Here is a 15,102-nt window from a genome sequence, read left to right as displayed (position 1 = left end):
CTTTTTCACCTACCACACTTAACACACAAAATACTAATTTCTTAATTCTCATGCCGAAAAGAAATGTGTCATGCTTCATGGGACGGAGAGAATATAATTTTATGATGGCGAGAATAGACATATAGTACTACTTTTCATTATATTGCATTTATGGCTGATGTATGAAGAGGAGAGTTGTAAAGGGATTAGAAGAGAGGACACTAAAAACTAAGCCCCACGTATAAAGGCAGCACCAGTACTCACATAGTCACATGTTCGTTCCTAAAAAGATACTTGCCTGCCTCCCAACCACCATCCACTCGCCACAGGATATATCAAAAAGCTGGATGACTCCAATACACAAATGGCCAAAACCCCTAGAAATGCCTTTTCGGATCGTAAAAAGCCGCAAGGTAAACCAATTATTTAAGGATTTGACCCTCCACAATGCAAAGGCCAGAAACTGATGGTTCAACTACACAGAAGATATTCTAACATTCACCATTCAACACAAAATTCTTCAAAATACGGATCCCACAGATCTACCAGAATACGCGTATCTGCTACAACAAGCCATCCATCTAGTATTTAGTCTCAAACTGACAACAATTTATTCCAACTCAAATTCCGCCAAAACACCATAACAGATGTTGAACCCTAGATGAATGCAGCAAGCTATCCTATATAGCAACTTACTGAGTGGAGGCAATGTGCTTGATCAGATCAACCACACGGGTGCTGCAAGAGAAGAGATACAGAATCAACTAAAAAGAACTCCACAAAGATATAGATATTGCTATTAGGAAGATGGAATATTAGACTCGAGTGCAGGAAAAGAAGCATCAGCATTACCTGTAACCCCATTCATTGTCATACCACGAAACAAGCTTGACAAAGTTCTTACTCAAAGCAATTCCAGCCTTGGCATCAAAAATGCTTGACCTGTGGTGAAATCACACATTTCATTAGTTTCAAGCACTTAGGAGATTTTTGTATCACCGTTCATTGGATCTCAGTATGCCACAACTTTTATGAGCTCACCTGTTGTCGCCTACAAAATCAGTAGATACCACATCATCCTCAGTGTAGCCTAGAATTCCCTTCATCTTCCCCTCAGACTCCTCCCTATCGAACACACAGAGCTGATTAGATTCCTCTCAATGTTTCCACATCCAGTACATCAACAAACCAGAAGAGTAACCAGTAGACCGATAATCTTACTTGATTGCTGCTTTGATTTCTTCATAAGTAGCTTCCTTCTCTAACCTCACTGTGAGATCAACCACAGAAACATCAACTGTTGGGACACGGAAGGCCATTCCAGTCAACTTTCCATTCAAAGCAGGGAGAACTTTGCCGACAGCCTGAACAGCAAACAGGAATATAAAATCAGACATACATAACTGTATACTAGATTTAACTTATTATATAACTAAGCTACCTTAGCTGCTCCAGTGCTACTTGGGATAATATTGAATGATGCAGCTCTTCCACCCCTCCAGTCCTTGGCAGATGGTCCATCAACAGTCTTTTGTGTGGCTGAATGACACAAAGAACAAAATCAGTTTGAGCGAATGCATAGAAAAGAACATAAGATAATAATTATACCAACCAGTGATAGAATGAACGGTTGTCATAAGACCTTCAACAATACCAAACCTATCATTAATGACCTGAAAGTGCAGAATGTATAACCTTAGTCTTAGAAGAGAGATGATAATGAATAGTCATGGATATATGACAAACAAGTATGACAAACCTTCGCCAAGGGGGCGAGGCAGTTTGTGGTGCAGCTAGCATTAGAAACAATGTTGAGATCTGGTGTGTATGACTTCTCATTAACACCAACGACAAACATGGGTGCATCTTTACTCGGAGCAGAAATAATGACCTTCTTTGCACCACCCTGTCATCCAAAAACTCAATAGTCAATACATACCCTCAGTAACAGAGATGCTCAGAGAAAATGCAGCAATTGCTAGTAAAAAAGTCAGAATTTGTAAAGAAAAATTAAAGTATCCTTACTAGTGCTGTACTCATTTACAGATGTGTGAAGTATGGATGTGATACATGATTCCATAAAACAAACAAGAAAAACAGTTTAGTTTGATGCAATACCTTCAGATGGGCTGCTGCCTTATCCTGGTCAGTGAAAACACCAGTTGACTCCACAATGTACTCAGCCCCAGTCGAAGCCCATGGAATCTCTTCAGGATTTCTTCCAATGCCATGAAGTTAAGGAGGTGAACAACTGATGTATATGTACGCACTATTGAAGAAGTATATGTTTACGGATTTTGAAGCTATACCTAAAGCCAAAAACAGTCACAGGCTTTTCACCAAAGAGAAGGGTTTTCTCATCCTTAACCTTGAGCTCATGGTGCTTCCATTGACCGTGCACACTGTCATACTTGAACATATAGGTCTGCAGCAACAGGTACCAAATATTGAACAATGATACTTTGCAGAAAATGTCAAACCAAGCAAAAACAGATCCTCAGATGTGGAATAACAAACAATGAAACAGTATTTAGAACAAATCACTTCAAATTACAATAAAAGTACAACTCGTAGTCTCGTACAAGATAATTTTGGATTAATCAATCAAGAATATTAGCTTCTATCAATGGTAGACAATTCAATCCATTTTAAAAGCCTTTCATCACTCTAAGGAATGACAGTTTTAGGAGAAACCAGTATTTCATAAGAATTTGGAGAGGAAAAAAAAAAAAGACAACTAATAACACAGAACGTAAAACATTCTAACCATTTCCCCCGAGGGGCATTTCAATAGTGTGACAAAAGATTGCTAACAAACCAGACAACAGAATAACTGCCTTCACTTCCACTATTTTCTTTCTATTGAAAAACAGTATTTACCAGGAACTCCACTATTTAGGTGGCTACTTTTTCATTCTTCCACGCTAAGAAAATTAAAATTCACTGTGTAAGTTCTAACTCGTGTTTTAGTTGGAAGAAGGGGAAAACGCGTAAATAAAACATGCAAGTAAACCATGAGAATTGTCAGATGTGAATTCTAAATAGGATAGACAATTCATAGAGTCCTCTCAAACCAGCACTCACAGTAAATCCAAACATCCTGGTGGAAAGACGTAACAACGTATGCTCTGAAAATAGAAGCGCATCACAAGCTAACAAGCAAAATAACATATATCCAAGAGCTTTTGCAGGCAGATTCAGAAATTTACGCTCAATACAAACAAGATAAATCCAGATCGCAAAAAGACTTCAAACAAACGTAGAAAAAGAAAAGCATCAAGCAATTAGAGCGGAAAAGGATTAAGTGAGAGAACACATACCATGTAGTCAACGGTGATGAACGGATCGTTGACAGCAACAAGCTCAACATCATCTCTTTGAAGAGCAACCCTGGCAACCAGACGGCCAATTCTACCAAAACCTTTATGCAATAACCAAACAATCAATCAATTGCTATAGTTAATCGAGAATCATGTTATATCCAAACAACTAAACATAGTAGAGAACAGATCTATTACCATTGATCCCGATCTTAATCTTAGCTGCACGAAAAACGAAAAGAAGAAGAAGAAGTAGTAAAGTCAGAAACTAGTAAGAGAGATGAACAAGCTATAAAAATGACAAACCGGAAACAAAAACGGAAATTTTACCCATTTCTTGTTTGTAAGAGTGAGAGAGAGAGAGAGCAAAAGTGGAGTTGAAGAGCAAGAGTCGAGAGAGCTGTGAGTGGAAAGTGAGGAGAATAGGTGCGGTGGGGTTTTAGTATTTTAGATAAGCAGGGAAGAAACGGAATTATACGATGCAACCGGTGTATGGGCCATCATGGATCAGTTTGTGCCTACGGTATATCTGAGCCGTCTACCTGTGTGCGTGGTGTTGATCGGCCCTCGGTCTGCGTGAAAAGCAGTTAATAATTAATCCAGCGCTATTTTCTCATTGTCTGGAAGGTTCCCAGGCTCTGGACGGCTGAGATTGTTTTGTTTGAAAATTGGTGGGCCTCTCCGTCGCCCACCACTGTCACGACTCACGACTTGTCCGCACCTCATGAATTTGGCTCCTAGCGGGAATACTACAACATAGTAAGCTCAACCAAAAAGAAAAGTATGGAATAATTGAAAGGGATAATTGCGTGACGCAAACTTTGCCAAAAATTTATATTTGACGCGAAGTTAGGATTTTATATTTTAATACACTAATTTTTGTTGTTGTCCAAATTTGACACGACTTAATTCTTAACAATTCAAAAAACAATCATTTTTTGTAAATAATTATACAAAGACTCACTTATGTTATTATTTGAGACATTTAAACTAAAACAAGATATTTCCTTATGATGTTTTCTTTTAATCTTTGATCCGCGCCTAAAATGATTTAAAATAAAATATCATAAGAAAATATCTTATTTTGGTTTAAATGTCCCAAATTATAACATAAGTGGGTCTTTGTATAATTATTTACAAAAATGGGTTATTTTTGAATTTTTAAGAATTAAGTCGTGTCAAATTTGGATAACAATGAAAGTTGGTGTATTAAAATGTAAAATCCTAACTTCGCGTCAAATATGAATTTTTAGCAAAGTTTGTGTATTTAGGTGCAATTTTCCCTAATTGAAATACATAATTAAAGTAATACTAACAAATTTGAAAGAATAAAATATCATTTCAAATTTCAAATTATATCTAAATTATGAAAACTGCTCGAAACTTTTAAAAATATTTATTAATCATGAAATAATAATTTTGTATCAAAAATGTCACGAGGTTTGAAATATTAAGCTCGTCAAATGTTATAATGTATTTTTAACTTGTGTTGAATGAGACGACTACTAATTTTTTTTAAAGTTTAAATTTTACAATCATCTAATTCTCCAACAACGGTGACGACCATTTTCGCTGCAAATCTCCTGGAGTCTGAACAATTTCCTTCCGCGACTCCTTTGGTTGCCGCAGGCTGTCGAGCGAAGCCAGCCGCATACTATCGAGCGACGCCATACCGTATACCATGAAAGCCAAGAAAGAGAACAATCAGACGGCAAACCGTGAGAACCGGGAGAAAACAGAAGAAGAAGACTGAAATCTAAATAGCGGCGCGTCTGTTTTTCTAATTTTTCCTCTTAGTTTATTAGGGTTTTGGTAAAAAAATATATAAGGGTTAAAGTACAAATCCACCCCTAAAGTTGGCACCCCTAGAGCGTATTACTCCCCAAACTCAACGTTGGCCCAAATAACTCTCCATAGCCCATATAAATACTACATTTAAGCCCACAACTTAACGACCCATTGACGTCGTTTCTTAATTTTATTTTTATTTTTTTATCTTCTTCTCCCCATTCTCCTCACTAGACATGCTCGTCTCCCTCAACCTCTCCGCCAACTCCTTCGTCGTCAATGCCAACTCTTCTTCCCTACGCCGGTAAGGAGCTCGAGCTCTCCTTCTCCGACATCACCGGCCACATACCGGAGAAGATGTTCGCCAACTGCCCCAACCTCGAGTACGTCAATCTAGCCTTCAACAACATCACCAGATTCTTGCCGGAGAATCTCTTCCTTCACATCGATAAGCTTAAATATCTCAATCTCTCCTACAACAACATCTCCAGCATGATATACGTCTTGAAGATCGAGAGGTGCAGTTCTTTGTCTCATCTCGATTGGTCGGGAAATCAGATTGCGGGATCACTACCGTCGTCCTTCTCCAACTGCACCAGCCTCGTGGAGCTGATTCTGCCGGAGAATTTCCTCTCAAGGAGAAATCCCCTCGGCTTTCAGCGTGCTGAAAAGCCTGCAAACCCTAGACCTCTCCCACAACCACCTCACCGGCTGGATCCCGCCGGAGCTCGGCAACACGTGTGCCTCTCTCGTCAACCTCAAGCTCTCGAATAACAACATCACTGGATCGATCCCCGCCTCCTTCGCGTAGTCCATTCTCAAAAGGTTATCATCTCTGGAGACCCTCCTGCTTAGCGGCAACTGGATTTTCGGCGTTCATTTCCTTCTGCAAGAACCTGAGGGTGTCAGACTTCAGCTCCAACAGGTTGTCCGGGAACATTCCCCCGGACATATGCCCCGGCGCCGCCTCGCTCGAGGAATTAGGAAAATCTCGAGAATCTCGAGCAGCTCATTGCCTAGTACAACGGTTTGGAAGAGAGCATACCGCCGGAGTTAGCCAATTGCACCAGTTTGGTATGGTTAGACCTCAACAGCAACCAGTTGAGCGACGAGATCCCGCCGCGGCTGGAGCGACAGCTTGGGGCGAAGGTGCTCACCGGAATTTTATCAGGAAACACATTAGTCTTCATCCGAAACGGTGAAAAACAAAAATTAAGAAACAGCGTCAACGGGCCGTTAAGTTGTGGGCTTAAATGTAGTATTTATATGGGCTATGGGGAGTTATTTGGGCCAACGTTAAGTCTGGGGAGTAATACGCTCTAGGGGTGCCGACTTCAGAGGTGGATTTGTATTTTAACCCAAAATATAAATTATAAATTAAATTAAATAAATAAATTATACTCCGTCTATCCCACTCTACTAGGCTCATTTTTTTTTACACAGAGATTAAGAAAATTAATTTTTAAGATGAAAGTGGTGTGGTCCACATCAATTAAGTTCATTTTTTTACTCAAAATGAAAACGAGCTTATTTTAGTGGGACATCCCAAAAAGGAAAACAAGCCTATTAGAGTGGGACAGATAGAGTATATATATTTATAAATATTCGTGTCAGTTCCGTTTTCGGCAGGTTTGGGTCACCTGAACTTGAAACTGAATCCGAACCGATAATTTACCAGTCCTGAATTTTGAGACCGACCTGGACCGACATTCAATGCAGAACCGCCCTGAATTGACCGATTCGGTCCGGTTCGACGATTTTAGCCCGATTTTGCACACCCCTACCTAACACAATCACTTTGAAAATTTTCAAGCGGAGACATACAACACCAACATCAAAAACCCTTCAATGCGAGAAGATACACAAAAAACATATGAAATATCACCGTAAACAAGAAGATTGAAAGAAACCTACCTCGATTCCAGACTTGCACCAATTATGTTCACGATTTTCTTTTCTTCCCCTTTCATGCAATTCTTTTCAGTTTTGTATTTGGTAGTGTAAGCAAATACTAGCGCAATAGCAAATTATACTCTTTATTTCTTCTTCTTTTTTCAATTATTTTTTAATGCTCGCATAAAATATAAATCTCATTGATTTATTTTAATTAAATTATTATCAAGTGAATAAAGTCTGAAATGATTTATAAATTGACGATTTAATTGGTTAATAATATTACAAGAGAGGGTCTTGTTGGAGAGAGCCAGGGAGAGAGTTGTCTGAAATTTAGGGTTTGAGAGAAATGGAGTGCAAAAAAAAGAAAAAGAGAGAGGATATGTTTTGTACGTAAAAGGCGCAAGGACAAATTTGTCCACAACACTAAAATGTGGTTACTATTATTGAAATAGTGTTAGGTGAATAATTATTGATTTTCACTATCCTCAAGAAATATTTTACACCGTTAACACTTAATTTATTATGTATATTATTTTTTGAAAGTTACAAAATTTATAATTGTAAACCTATACTCATTTTAACACACATGAGCATTTGAATTTAATATAATTAATTTGATTTAATTTGGATGTATTAAACAATTTACTAACATTTTATAATAATTAAAATGAGAAATCATCATGGATTTCCTCTCTTTTTTTAAATATAATATTTAATGACATAATGTTAGGTATAATCTGTAAAAGCAAATATATATGTATTTCTTTCCATTTAATATTGAGACAATGCTATCATTTAATAATAATGACATAAAGTTCGATTAATAATTTTTTAATACTACATCCATCCCTAAATAACTTCATAAAAGTGAGGGGCATGGATTTTAAGACAAAATTGTTGAGTGTATTGAAAATAGTGAAAAAATATTATAATTAATATTGAAAGTGGAGAAAATGTGTTATAATTAATATTGAAAGTGGTTAAAATAGTAACCACTCTTTATGACCCGACTTTTGGAGGAGGCATTTGCAAAAATGCCCTTTTCTTATAAACACTTGTAAAAATGCCCTTTTTCACTTATGAAAAAGGGCATTTTTACAAGTGTTTATAAGAAAAGGGCATTTTTGCCTATTAACACCTTTTGGAGCATGTTGCAAGAATAAACCGGTCTTCGAAATACTATGAAGATTTTGTTAACTTCAAAATTGGCTTCAAATCAACTGAGCTATAAAATCTGGCCCAACATCGCTGCAGGTAATATTCTCTAATCAGGCTAGGTCCAATTAGACTACAACAGGGCAAACAAAATTCTTGGCCAACAAACTTCTTTATTGGGCTTCATATAGATATATAGATCTGGCTTTTTTTTTTTTTTTTAATAATTTAACAATATTAAATAGAGAAATTTAAAGACCGTGCCGCAGGGGATTCGAACCCAAAACCTTTGGCCTCGGGCATTAACCCATTATCGCTTGGCCAACACACACACACAAGATCTGGCTATTTTTTTTTTTTTGATGAAATTACATTATAAATAATACAAACCACACACACACCCCACCTAGTGATTAATGTGGCCGAGAGTACTCGAACCTGTGACCTCTTGGACAACAGGCAATCACCCCAACCACTAGGCCATCCCAAGGGGACAAGATCTGGCAATTTATTTTTATGGAAGATGGTACACGCAGTCTTAGTTTCTTAATATAAACATCAAAACTAGTAAGTGACCCGTTTTCAACTGGTCTATTAAAATATAAATTTATAAAATTATTAATGCATTTTTTGTTTCATGAATTATTTTTCACAAAAATAGAGAATTTAATAAAATTATTTTAAAAGTAAAAAAGTTATACGGAGTAATATTTATTTGAAATTGACCTAATTTAAATGTCTTATAAAATTTATATGTAAGCAGAGTTTCAATCCAAAAAATATTAAAAGAGAAATTGTAACAATTATTTGAAACGTATCTATATTAGATGTCTGTAGTTGGAACCAATAATTAAAAAAATAAGAAAAAAATAAATTAAATAATATTATTAATGACTTGAACTTTAAAAGTTTGAATACTAAGAATAGGTTTCGACAGGTATAATCCTACATTTGAAAGAGATTGTCCATGACTTTTATTTATTGTCGACATAGCAAAACAAACACTCTAGGGAATTGTCTTCTCTGAAATCGAATTGAAAATTTAGTGAAATGCGATGAAATTGTAATCATTCTAGCTATATAAAACTTATTGAGCGCATTTTTTCTTGAAATGAGTTTTCCTTCACTTACGTGTTCCCCAAGTTGAGTTACTATCAGTCTGGTGTCATTGCAAAACTCATTATATTTATCATATTTTTGAGAAGCGTGATTATGCATTCCTCTTTCAATTTAATATCACGAATTGGCAATCCTGAACACTTGATCGTGTCAAGATATTCAACTGAGAATACATGTTCATCGAGCTCAATTTGTCCATCTTCTTTGCAATGCTGTATGAACTTAGATAAACCCTTTCTTTGATTACGTTATGGATATAAATAAAATTTTCTTGATTTTTGGAATATTAATTATTTAGATATTTCATAGTTTTTAGATATTTAATGGTTTTTGTATATGGAAACTAATTAAAATTTAGAAAAAGGGAAATAATGAATGAGAATTGAGAAAAATTAGAATGAAGTGATTATACGGCGTCACATAGGATAAAATTTATTTTGTTATCAAAGTCATATATATTAAAGTTAAATCATGTACGTTTTAAATTGAAATTGTAAAGTTGGATATCATAAAGTATAATATTACAATAATCATTACAACCTCAAAATTACAAATACTTATGTATTTTCTATTTTTCGTGTAAGGATATAAATAAATTTTTATTGATCAGTGGAATATTAGTATAATGTTTTTTAATTATTCAATAGTTTTTAGATATATAATGATTTTTAGATATTTAATAGTTTTTGGATATGAAAATTGATTAAAAAAAAAGAATGAATGAGAATTGAGGAAAATTAGAATGAAGTGATTATACGACGCCACATAGGATAGAATTTATTTTGTTGAAATATTTATATAATGATTTTTTAGATATTTAGTTTTTAAATATATCACGGCTTTTAGATTTTTAATGGTTTTTAGATATAGAAATTGATTAAAATTTAGAAAAAAAAAAGAATGAATGAGAATTGAGGAAAATTAGAATGGAGTGATTATACAATACCACGTAGGATAGAATTTATTTTGCTTTAATATATATAGATAGATTATGTAAAACAAAAAGTCACCCAAAAATCCATGTGAGCACGAATATGTCAATTTGGACAAAATTTAACCCAAAATGTGAAGATCTAAGGATATTTTCCATACCAAACGGTCCATACCATGTGTAATAGGAGCTTCCATCGGTGTGATGCCCTTAGTTTTCTTCACCAAATTATTGAGAAACTTTAAAAGAGACCAATGAAGTAATTTAATGAACATATATATCCAATATTTATTTGGAGGAGTTGATTGAAGATTTGTTGATCGAGTTCAATGAATAAAGACAACAAATTTAAGTTAGCTAGTGAATTCGTTTGAGAAAAAGTGGTGCTCATGGTATCATTGAAAAGCAAGGTAATTTATTAGAAAATGATTGAGTGCATGAAATATACATTAATTCTTTTTCTAGATGAGAAGCACAAGTACTCTCTTCGTCCATGAAAAATTTGCAACAATTTTTTTTCAGCTCATCAACAAAAATTTGTCATTTTCATTTATATATAGTAGTAGTCCACACAATTCCACTTATATTTAAAATTATACTCTTACTCCACTAACAACTTTAGTCACATTTTATTAAAATTTGTGTTGTCCATAATTTGACAAAAAAAAATTGGATGAAGAGAGTATATTTTCTCTTTTCTTCAAACTCTTTCTTTTTTTTTTTGAATTGGGAGATAAAGGGGTGGGATTCGTACAAACTCTCACATGTATAAAAAAAATTAATGTGACTAAACTATAATGAAACTCGTCGTTTTTATTTTTATTTAAATTAGTACACCCTTCCATGCGATGCACGTACCATTATATATTTATTTATTTTTAAATTTTTTAGGTAAAAGTAATATTAACTGGTAACAAAAAAATATTAATTTAAATATTATTTCCTCCATCCTATTTAATACGGCTCCATACTTTTTGTCATGCATATTAAGGAGAACTTTATTTATAAATAAAGTGGATGGTCCCATTAGCTCAATGTAGTAGTTAAGACACATTTTTTTTCTATTTTGGAATGGACCATTACAAATTAGACGTACCAAACTTGTTTTTGAGTCATATTAAATGGGACAGAGGGAGTAGTATTTAATTTTAAATAGTGCATGATAACAATATTATCAACTTAATTAGCATAATATTAAATTTAATGAGTATTGTATAATAATAATTAAATACGTATAATAATAAATAAATTTATAGATTGTAAATAAAATAATCCGAGTCAATCTAATTTTGAGCAAATAACACTAAACCATCAATATAACAAAATTCATAGTCGCCATTTAATATAACAATTTTGGGCTATTAAAAGTCCAAATTGTATTATTAAAAGTTCATATTTAAATAGCCCAAAAACTAATTAAAAAATTAGGAAAAGTACAAATAATATAAAGAGGAAAATATAACAAGAAGAGTGGATTTTTGAAATGGCCACTTTCATATTGTAAAGATAAAAAATGTCCACTAAAATAAAAAAACTTAAAAAATGTCCACTGTTACCAAAATACCCTTCACATTAAAAATTAAAAAAATGTCCACTTTACATCACCCCTTTAAAAAATCTCGCAATTCACAACCAGTGTGAATTCACAACCAAAAATTTTTGCTTGTGAATTCACACTGGTTGTGAATTCACAATTCACAACCAATCGAATTCACAACCAGAATTTTTTGTTTGTGAATTCACAACCAGTCGAATTTACAATCAAAATTTAATTCACAACTAGATTTTTTTGGTTGTGAATTCACAACCTAAATTTAATTCACAATAAGAATTTTTTGGTTGTGAATTCAAAACTAGTCGAATTCACAACGAAAATTTAATTCACAGCCAGATTTTTTTGGTTTTGAATTCACAACCAGTCGAATTCACAACCTAAATTTAATTCAGAATAAGAATTTTTTGATTGTGAATTCACAACTAGTCAAATTCACAACCAAAATTTAATTCACAATCAGAATTTTTTGGTTGTGTATTTACAACCAAAATTTAATACATAGCGAGAATTTTTTGGTTGTGAATTCACAACCAGTCGAATTCACAACTAAAATGTAATTCACAACCACAATTTATTTTAGTTGTGAATTTGAGTTTTAGTTGTGAGTTCAAGAATATGAAGTTGTGAATTCGAGTTTTAGTTGTGAATTCAAAAATATGAAGTTGTGAATTCATAGATGTGGTCGTGAATTCAAGAATATTAAGTTGTGAATTCATATATGTGGCTGTGAATTCAAGAACATTAATCAATTTTTTATTTCTCAAAGTATTGAAAATGAACTTCTAATCCTAAAAGAATCACTAGATGAGAGAGAGCAATTGAAATCTATTTCAAAACTTAAAGAGAGAGAAATCAGATATTTAAAACAAATTCCCCAGATATTCATCATCATCTTCTTCTTCCTCTTAAAAAAATGGAACTCAAATTCCCCAGATATTCATCATCATCATCCACCCCTCAATTCACATAATCGTGCAGGTGTCGCTGGGCCTCGTTTCGTAAATCGGGTGGTAGCTGTTGGACCAGAGGGGCACCGACGGCGCCGGCGCCTCCATCTTAGCGGCGGGCTTCTCTTCCTTCTTGTCCTCGCCCACGCTCACAAGCTCCGCGTGACCCACGCCCTTCCTCAGCTGCCGCGTGAGCTCCACGGCGTCGATGCTCTCTCCCGCCACCACCACCTGATCCTTCGACGCCCCCGCCAGCGCCGCCGATTCCACGCCCGATATCCCCACCGAAATTTTTAGGGCTTTGGATCGGGATTCTCGTCGTTCATCGACACCCTCACCACAATCTTAATCTGCATCAAATCGAAATTAATTAAGCTGAATTGAAGCGATTTAATCAATTAAACCAAAATAGGAGTAAGGAAAAGGGAATTCTCCAGTTTTTGTAGTAAATTACCTTCATTTTGTCGATTGATGAATGTGATGCCGACGAAAGGAGTGAAATATTTTGCGAGGAGATGAAGATTCTGTGAGTAGTGTGAGTTGATTCGTCCCTTGCAAGGGTTTCCGTCGAATCCGAGAACACCGCTTCAGATCTAGGGTTTCCGCAGCAAAACCCCCTAGCTCCACCGCCAGAACCACCAGATCCTCACCAGCCTCCGCGCCACCCACCGCCGTCCGACCCCATCCTCTATTGCCCACGCCAGATCTGCCCAGTCGCTGCAACGACTCCGGCGAGGCGAATTGGAATTCAGGGGTGGGGCGAGTCAGCAGTGGCGGAGCAACGCTGCTGCGTGCGCGGCTCCCTCCGTCTCAGAACAGCAGTGTAGCGGTGGTGGTGGGCGGCAACTGTGGAGCGGTGGTGGAGCGGCGGCGAGGACGAGAAGAAGAGGAAGAGGAAGAGAGAGAGAGAGAGAGAGAGAGACGTGAAGGTGAAGAGAGAGAGGAGAGAAAGAGAGAAATGAGTGGCCATTTTTTTAAATTTTAAAGTAAGGGGTATTTCGGTCTTTTCAATCAAAAAGTGGGCAGTTTTTATTATTTTTATCTTAGTGGACAATTTTTATCTTTACAATACGAAAGTGGATAGTTTTATATATTAACTCTATCTTAAAATAAGAATTTAAAATATTATATGTATTTATTTATGTGTACGAATTACTTATTTATTTATTTATATAAACATATTTCATGTTAGAGTTAATATATAAAACTATCCACTTTCGTATTGTAAAGATAAAAATTGTCCACTAAGATAAAAATAATAAAAACTGTCCACTTTTTGATTGAAAAGACCGAAATACCCCTTACTTTAAAATTTAAAAAAATGGCCACTCATTTCTCTCTTTCTCTCCTCTCTCTCTTCACCTTCACGTCTCTCTCTCTCTCTCTCTCTCTCTTCCTCTTCCTCTTCTTCTCGTCCTCGCCGCCGCTCCACCACCGCTCCACAGTTGCCGCCCACCACCACCGCTACACTGCTGTTCTGAGACGGAGGGAGCCGCGCACGCAGCAGCGTTGCTCCGCCACTGCTGACTCGCCCCACCCCTGAATTCCAATTCGCCTCGCCGGAGTCGTTGCAGCGGCTGGGCAGATCTGGCGTGGGCAATAGAGGATGGGGTCGGACGGCGGTGGGTGGCGCGGAGGCTGGTGAGGATCTGGTGGTTCTGGCGGTGGAGCTAGGGGGTTTTGCTGCGGAAACCCTAGATCTGAAGCGGTGTTCTCGGATTCGACGGAAACCCTTGCAAGGGACGAATCAACTCACACTACTCACAGAATCTTCATCTCCTCGCAAAATATTTCACTCCTTTCGTCGGCATCACATTCATCAATCGACAAAATGAAGGTAATTTACTACAAAAACTGGAGAATTCCCTTTTCCTTACTCCTATTTTGGTTTAATTGATTAAATCGCTTCAATTCAGCTTAATTAATTTCGATTTGATGCAGATTAAGATTGTGGTGAGGGTGTCGATGAACGACGAGAATCCCGATCCAAAGCCCTAAAAATTTCGGTGGGGATATCGGGCGTGGAATCGGCGGCGCTGGCGGGGGCGTCGAAGGATCAGGTGGTGGTGGCGGGAGAGAGCATCGACGCCGTGGAGCTCACGCGGCAGCTGAGGAAGGGCGTGGGTCACGCGGAGCTTGTGAGCGTGGGCGAGGACAAGAAGGAAGAGAAGCCCGCCGCTAAGATGGAGGCGCCGGCGCCGTCGGTGCCCCTCTGGTCCAACAGCTACCACCCGATTTACGAAACGAGGCCCAGCGACACCTGCACGATTATGTGAATTGAGGGGTGGATGATGATGATGAATATCTGGGGAATTTGAGTTCCATTTTTTTAAGAGGAAGAAGAAGATGATGATGAATATCTGGGGAATTTGTTTTAAATATCTGATTTCTCTCTCTTTAAGTTTTGAAATA

General features: G+C 36.4%; 1 protein-coding gene and 2 long non-coding RNA genes across 3 annotated transcripts; 1 reads left to right on the top strand and 2 right to left on the bottom strand.

Moving 5' to 3' along the window:
• Positions 1-455: 455 nt before the first annotated feature.
• On the bottom strand, positions 456-3,927 carry LOC131021604 (glyceraldehyde-3-phosphate dehydrogenase, cytosolic). The gene is made up of 12 exons (XM_057950863.1): positions 3,630-3,927; positions 3,498-3,521; positions 3,300-3,400; positions 2,289-2,404; positions 2,098-2,197; positions 1,739-1,885; positions 1,592-1,652; positions 1,421-1,518; positions 1,201-1,343; positions 1,021-1,104; positions 832-921; positions 456-717 (listed from the first exon to the last, which is right to left on the bottom strand). Exons 1-12 carry the CDS (start codon positions 3,631-3,633, stop codon positions 672-674), a joined length of 1,014 nt encoding a protein of 337 aa, XP_057806846.1. The 5' UTR covers positions 3,634-3,927; the 3' UTR covers positions 456-671.
• An 8,896-nt stretch (positions 3,928-12,823) lies between these two features.
• On the bottom strand, positions 12,824-13,701 carry LOC131021605 (uncharacterized). The gene is made up of 2 exons (XR_009101008.1): positions 13,145-13,701; positions 12,824-13,040 (listed from the first exon to the last, which is right to left on the bottom strand). It is a non-coding gene; the product is annotated as an uncharacterized LOC131021605 (long non-coding RNA).
• A 182-nt stretch (positions 13,702-13,883) lies between these two features.
• Positions 13,884-14,848, top strand: LOC131021603 (uncharacterized). The gene is made up of 2 exons (XR_009101007.1): positions 13,884-14,527; positions 14,632-14,848. It is a non-coding gene; the product is annotated as an uncharacterized LOC131021603 (long non-coding RNA).
• Positions 14,849-15,102: the final 254 nt, after the last annotated feature.

The sequence above is a fragment of the Salvia miltiorrhiza genome, chromosome 4, assembly GCF_028751815.1.
Source record: "Salvia miltiorrhiza cultivar Shanhuang (shh) chromosome 4, IMPLAD_Smil_shh, whole genome shotgun sequence".
Taxonomy (NCBI): domain Eukaryota; kingdom Viridiplantae; phylum Streptophyta; class Magnoliopsida; order Lamiales; family Lamiaceae; genus Salvia; species Salvia miltiorrhiza.
This window is presented reverse-complemented; position numbering and strand designations above follow the sequence as displayed.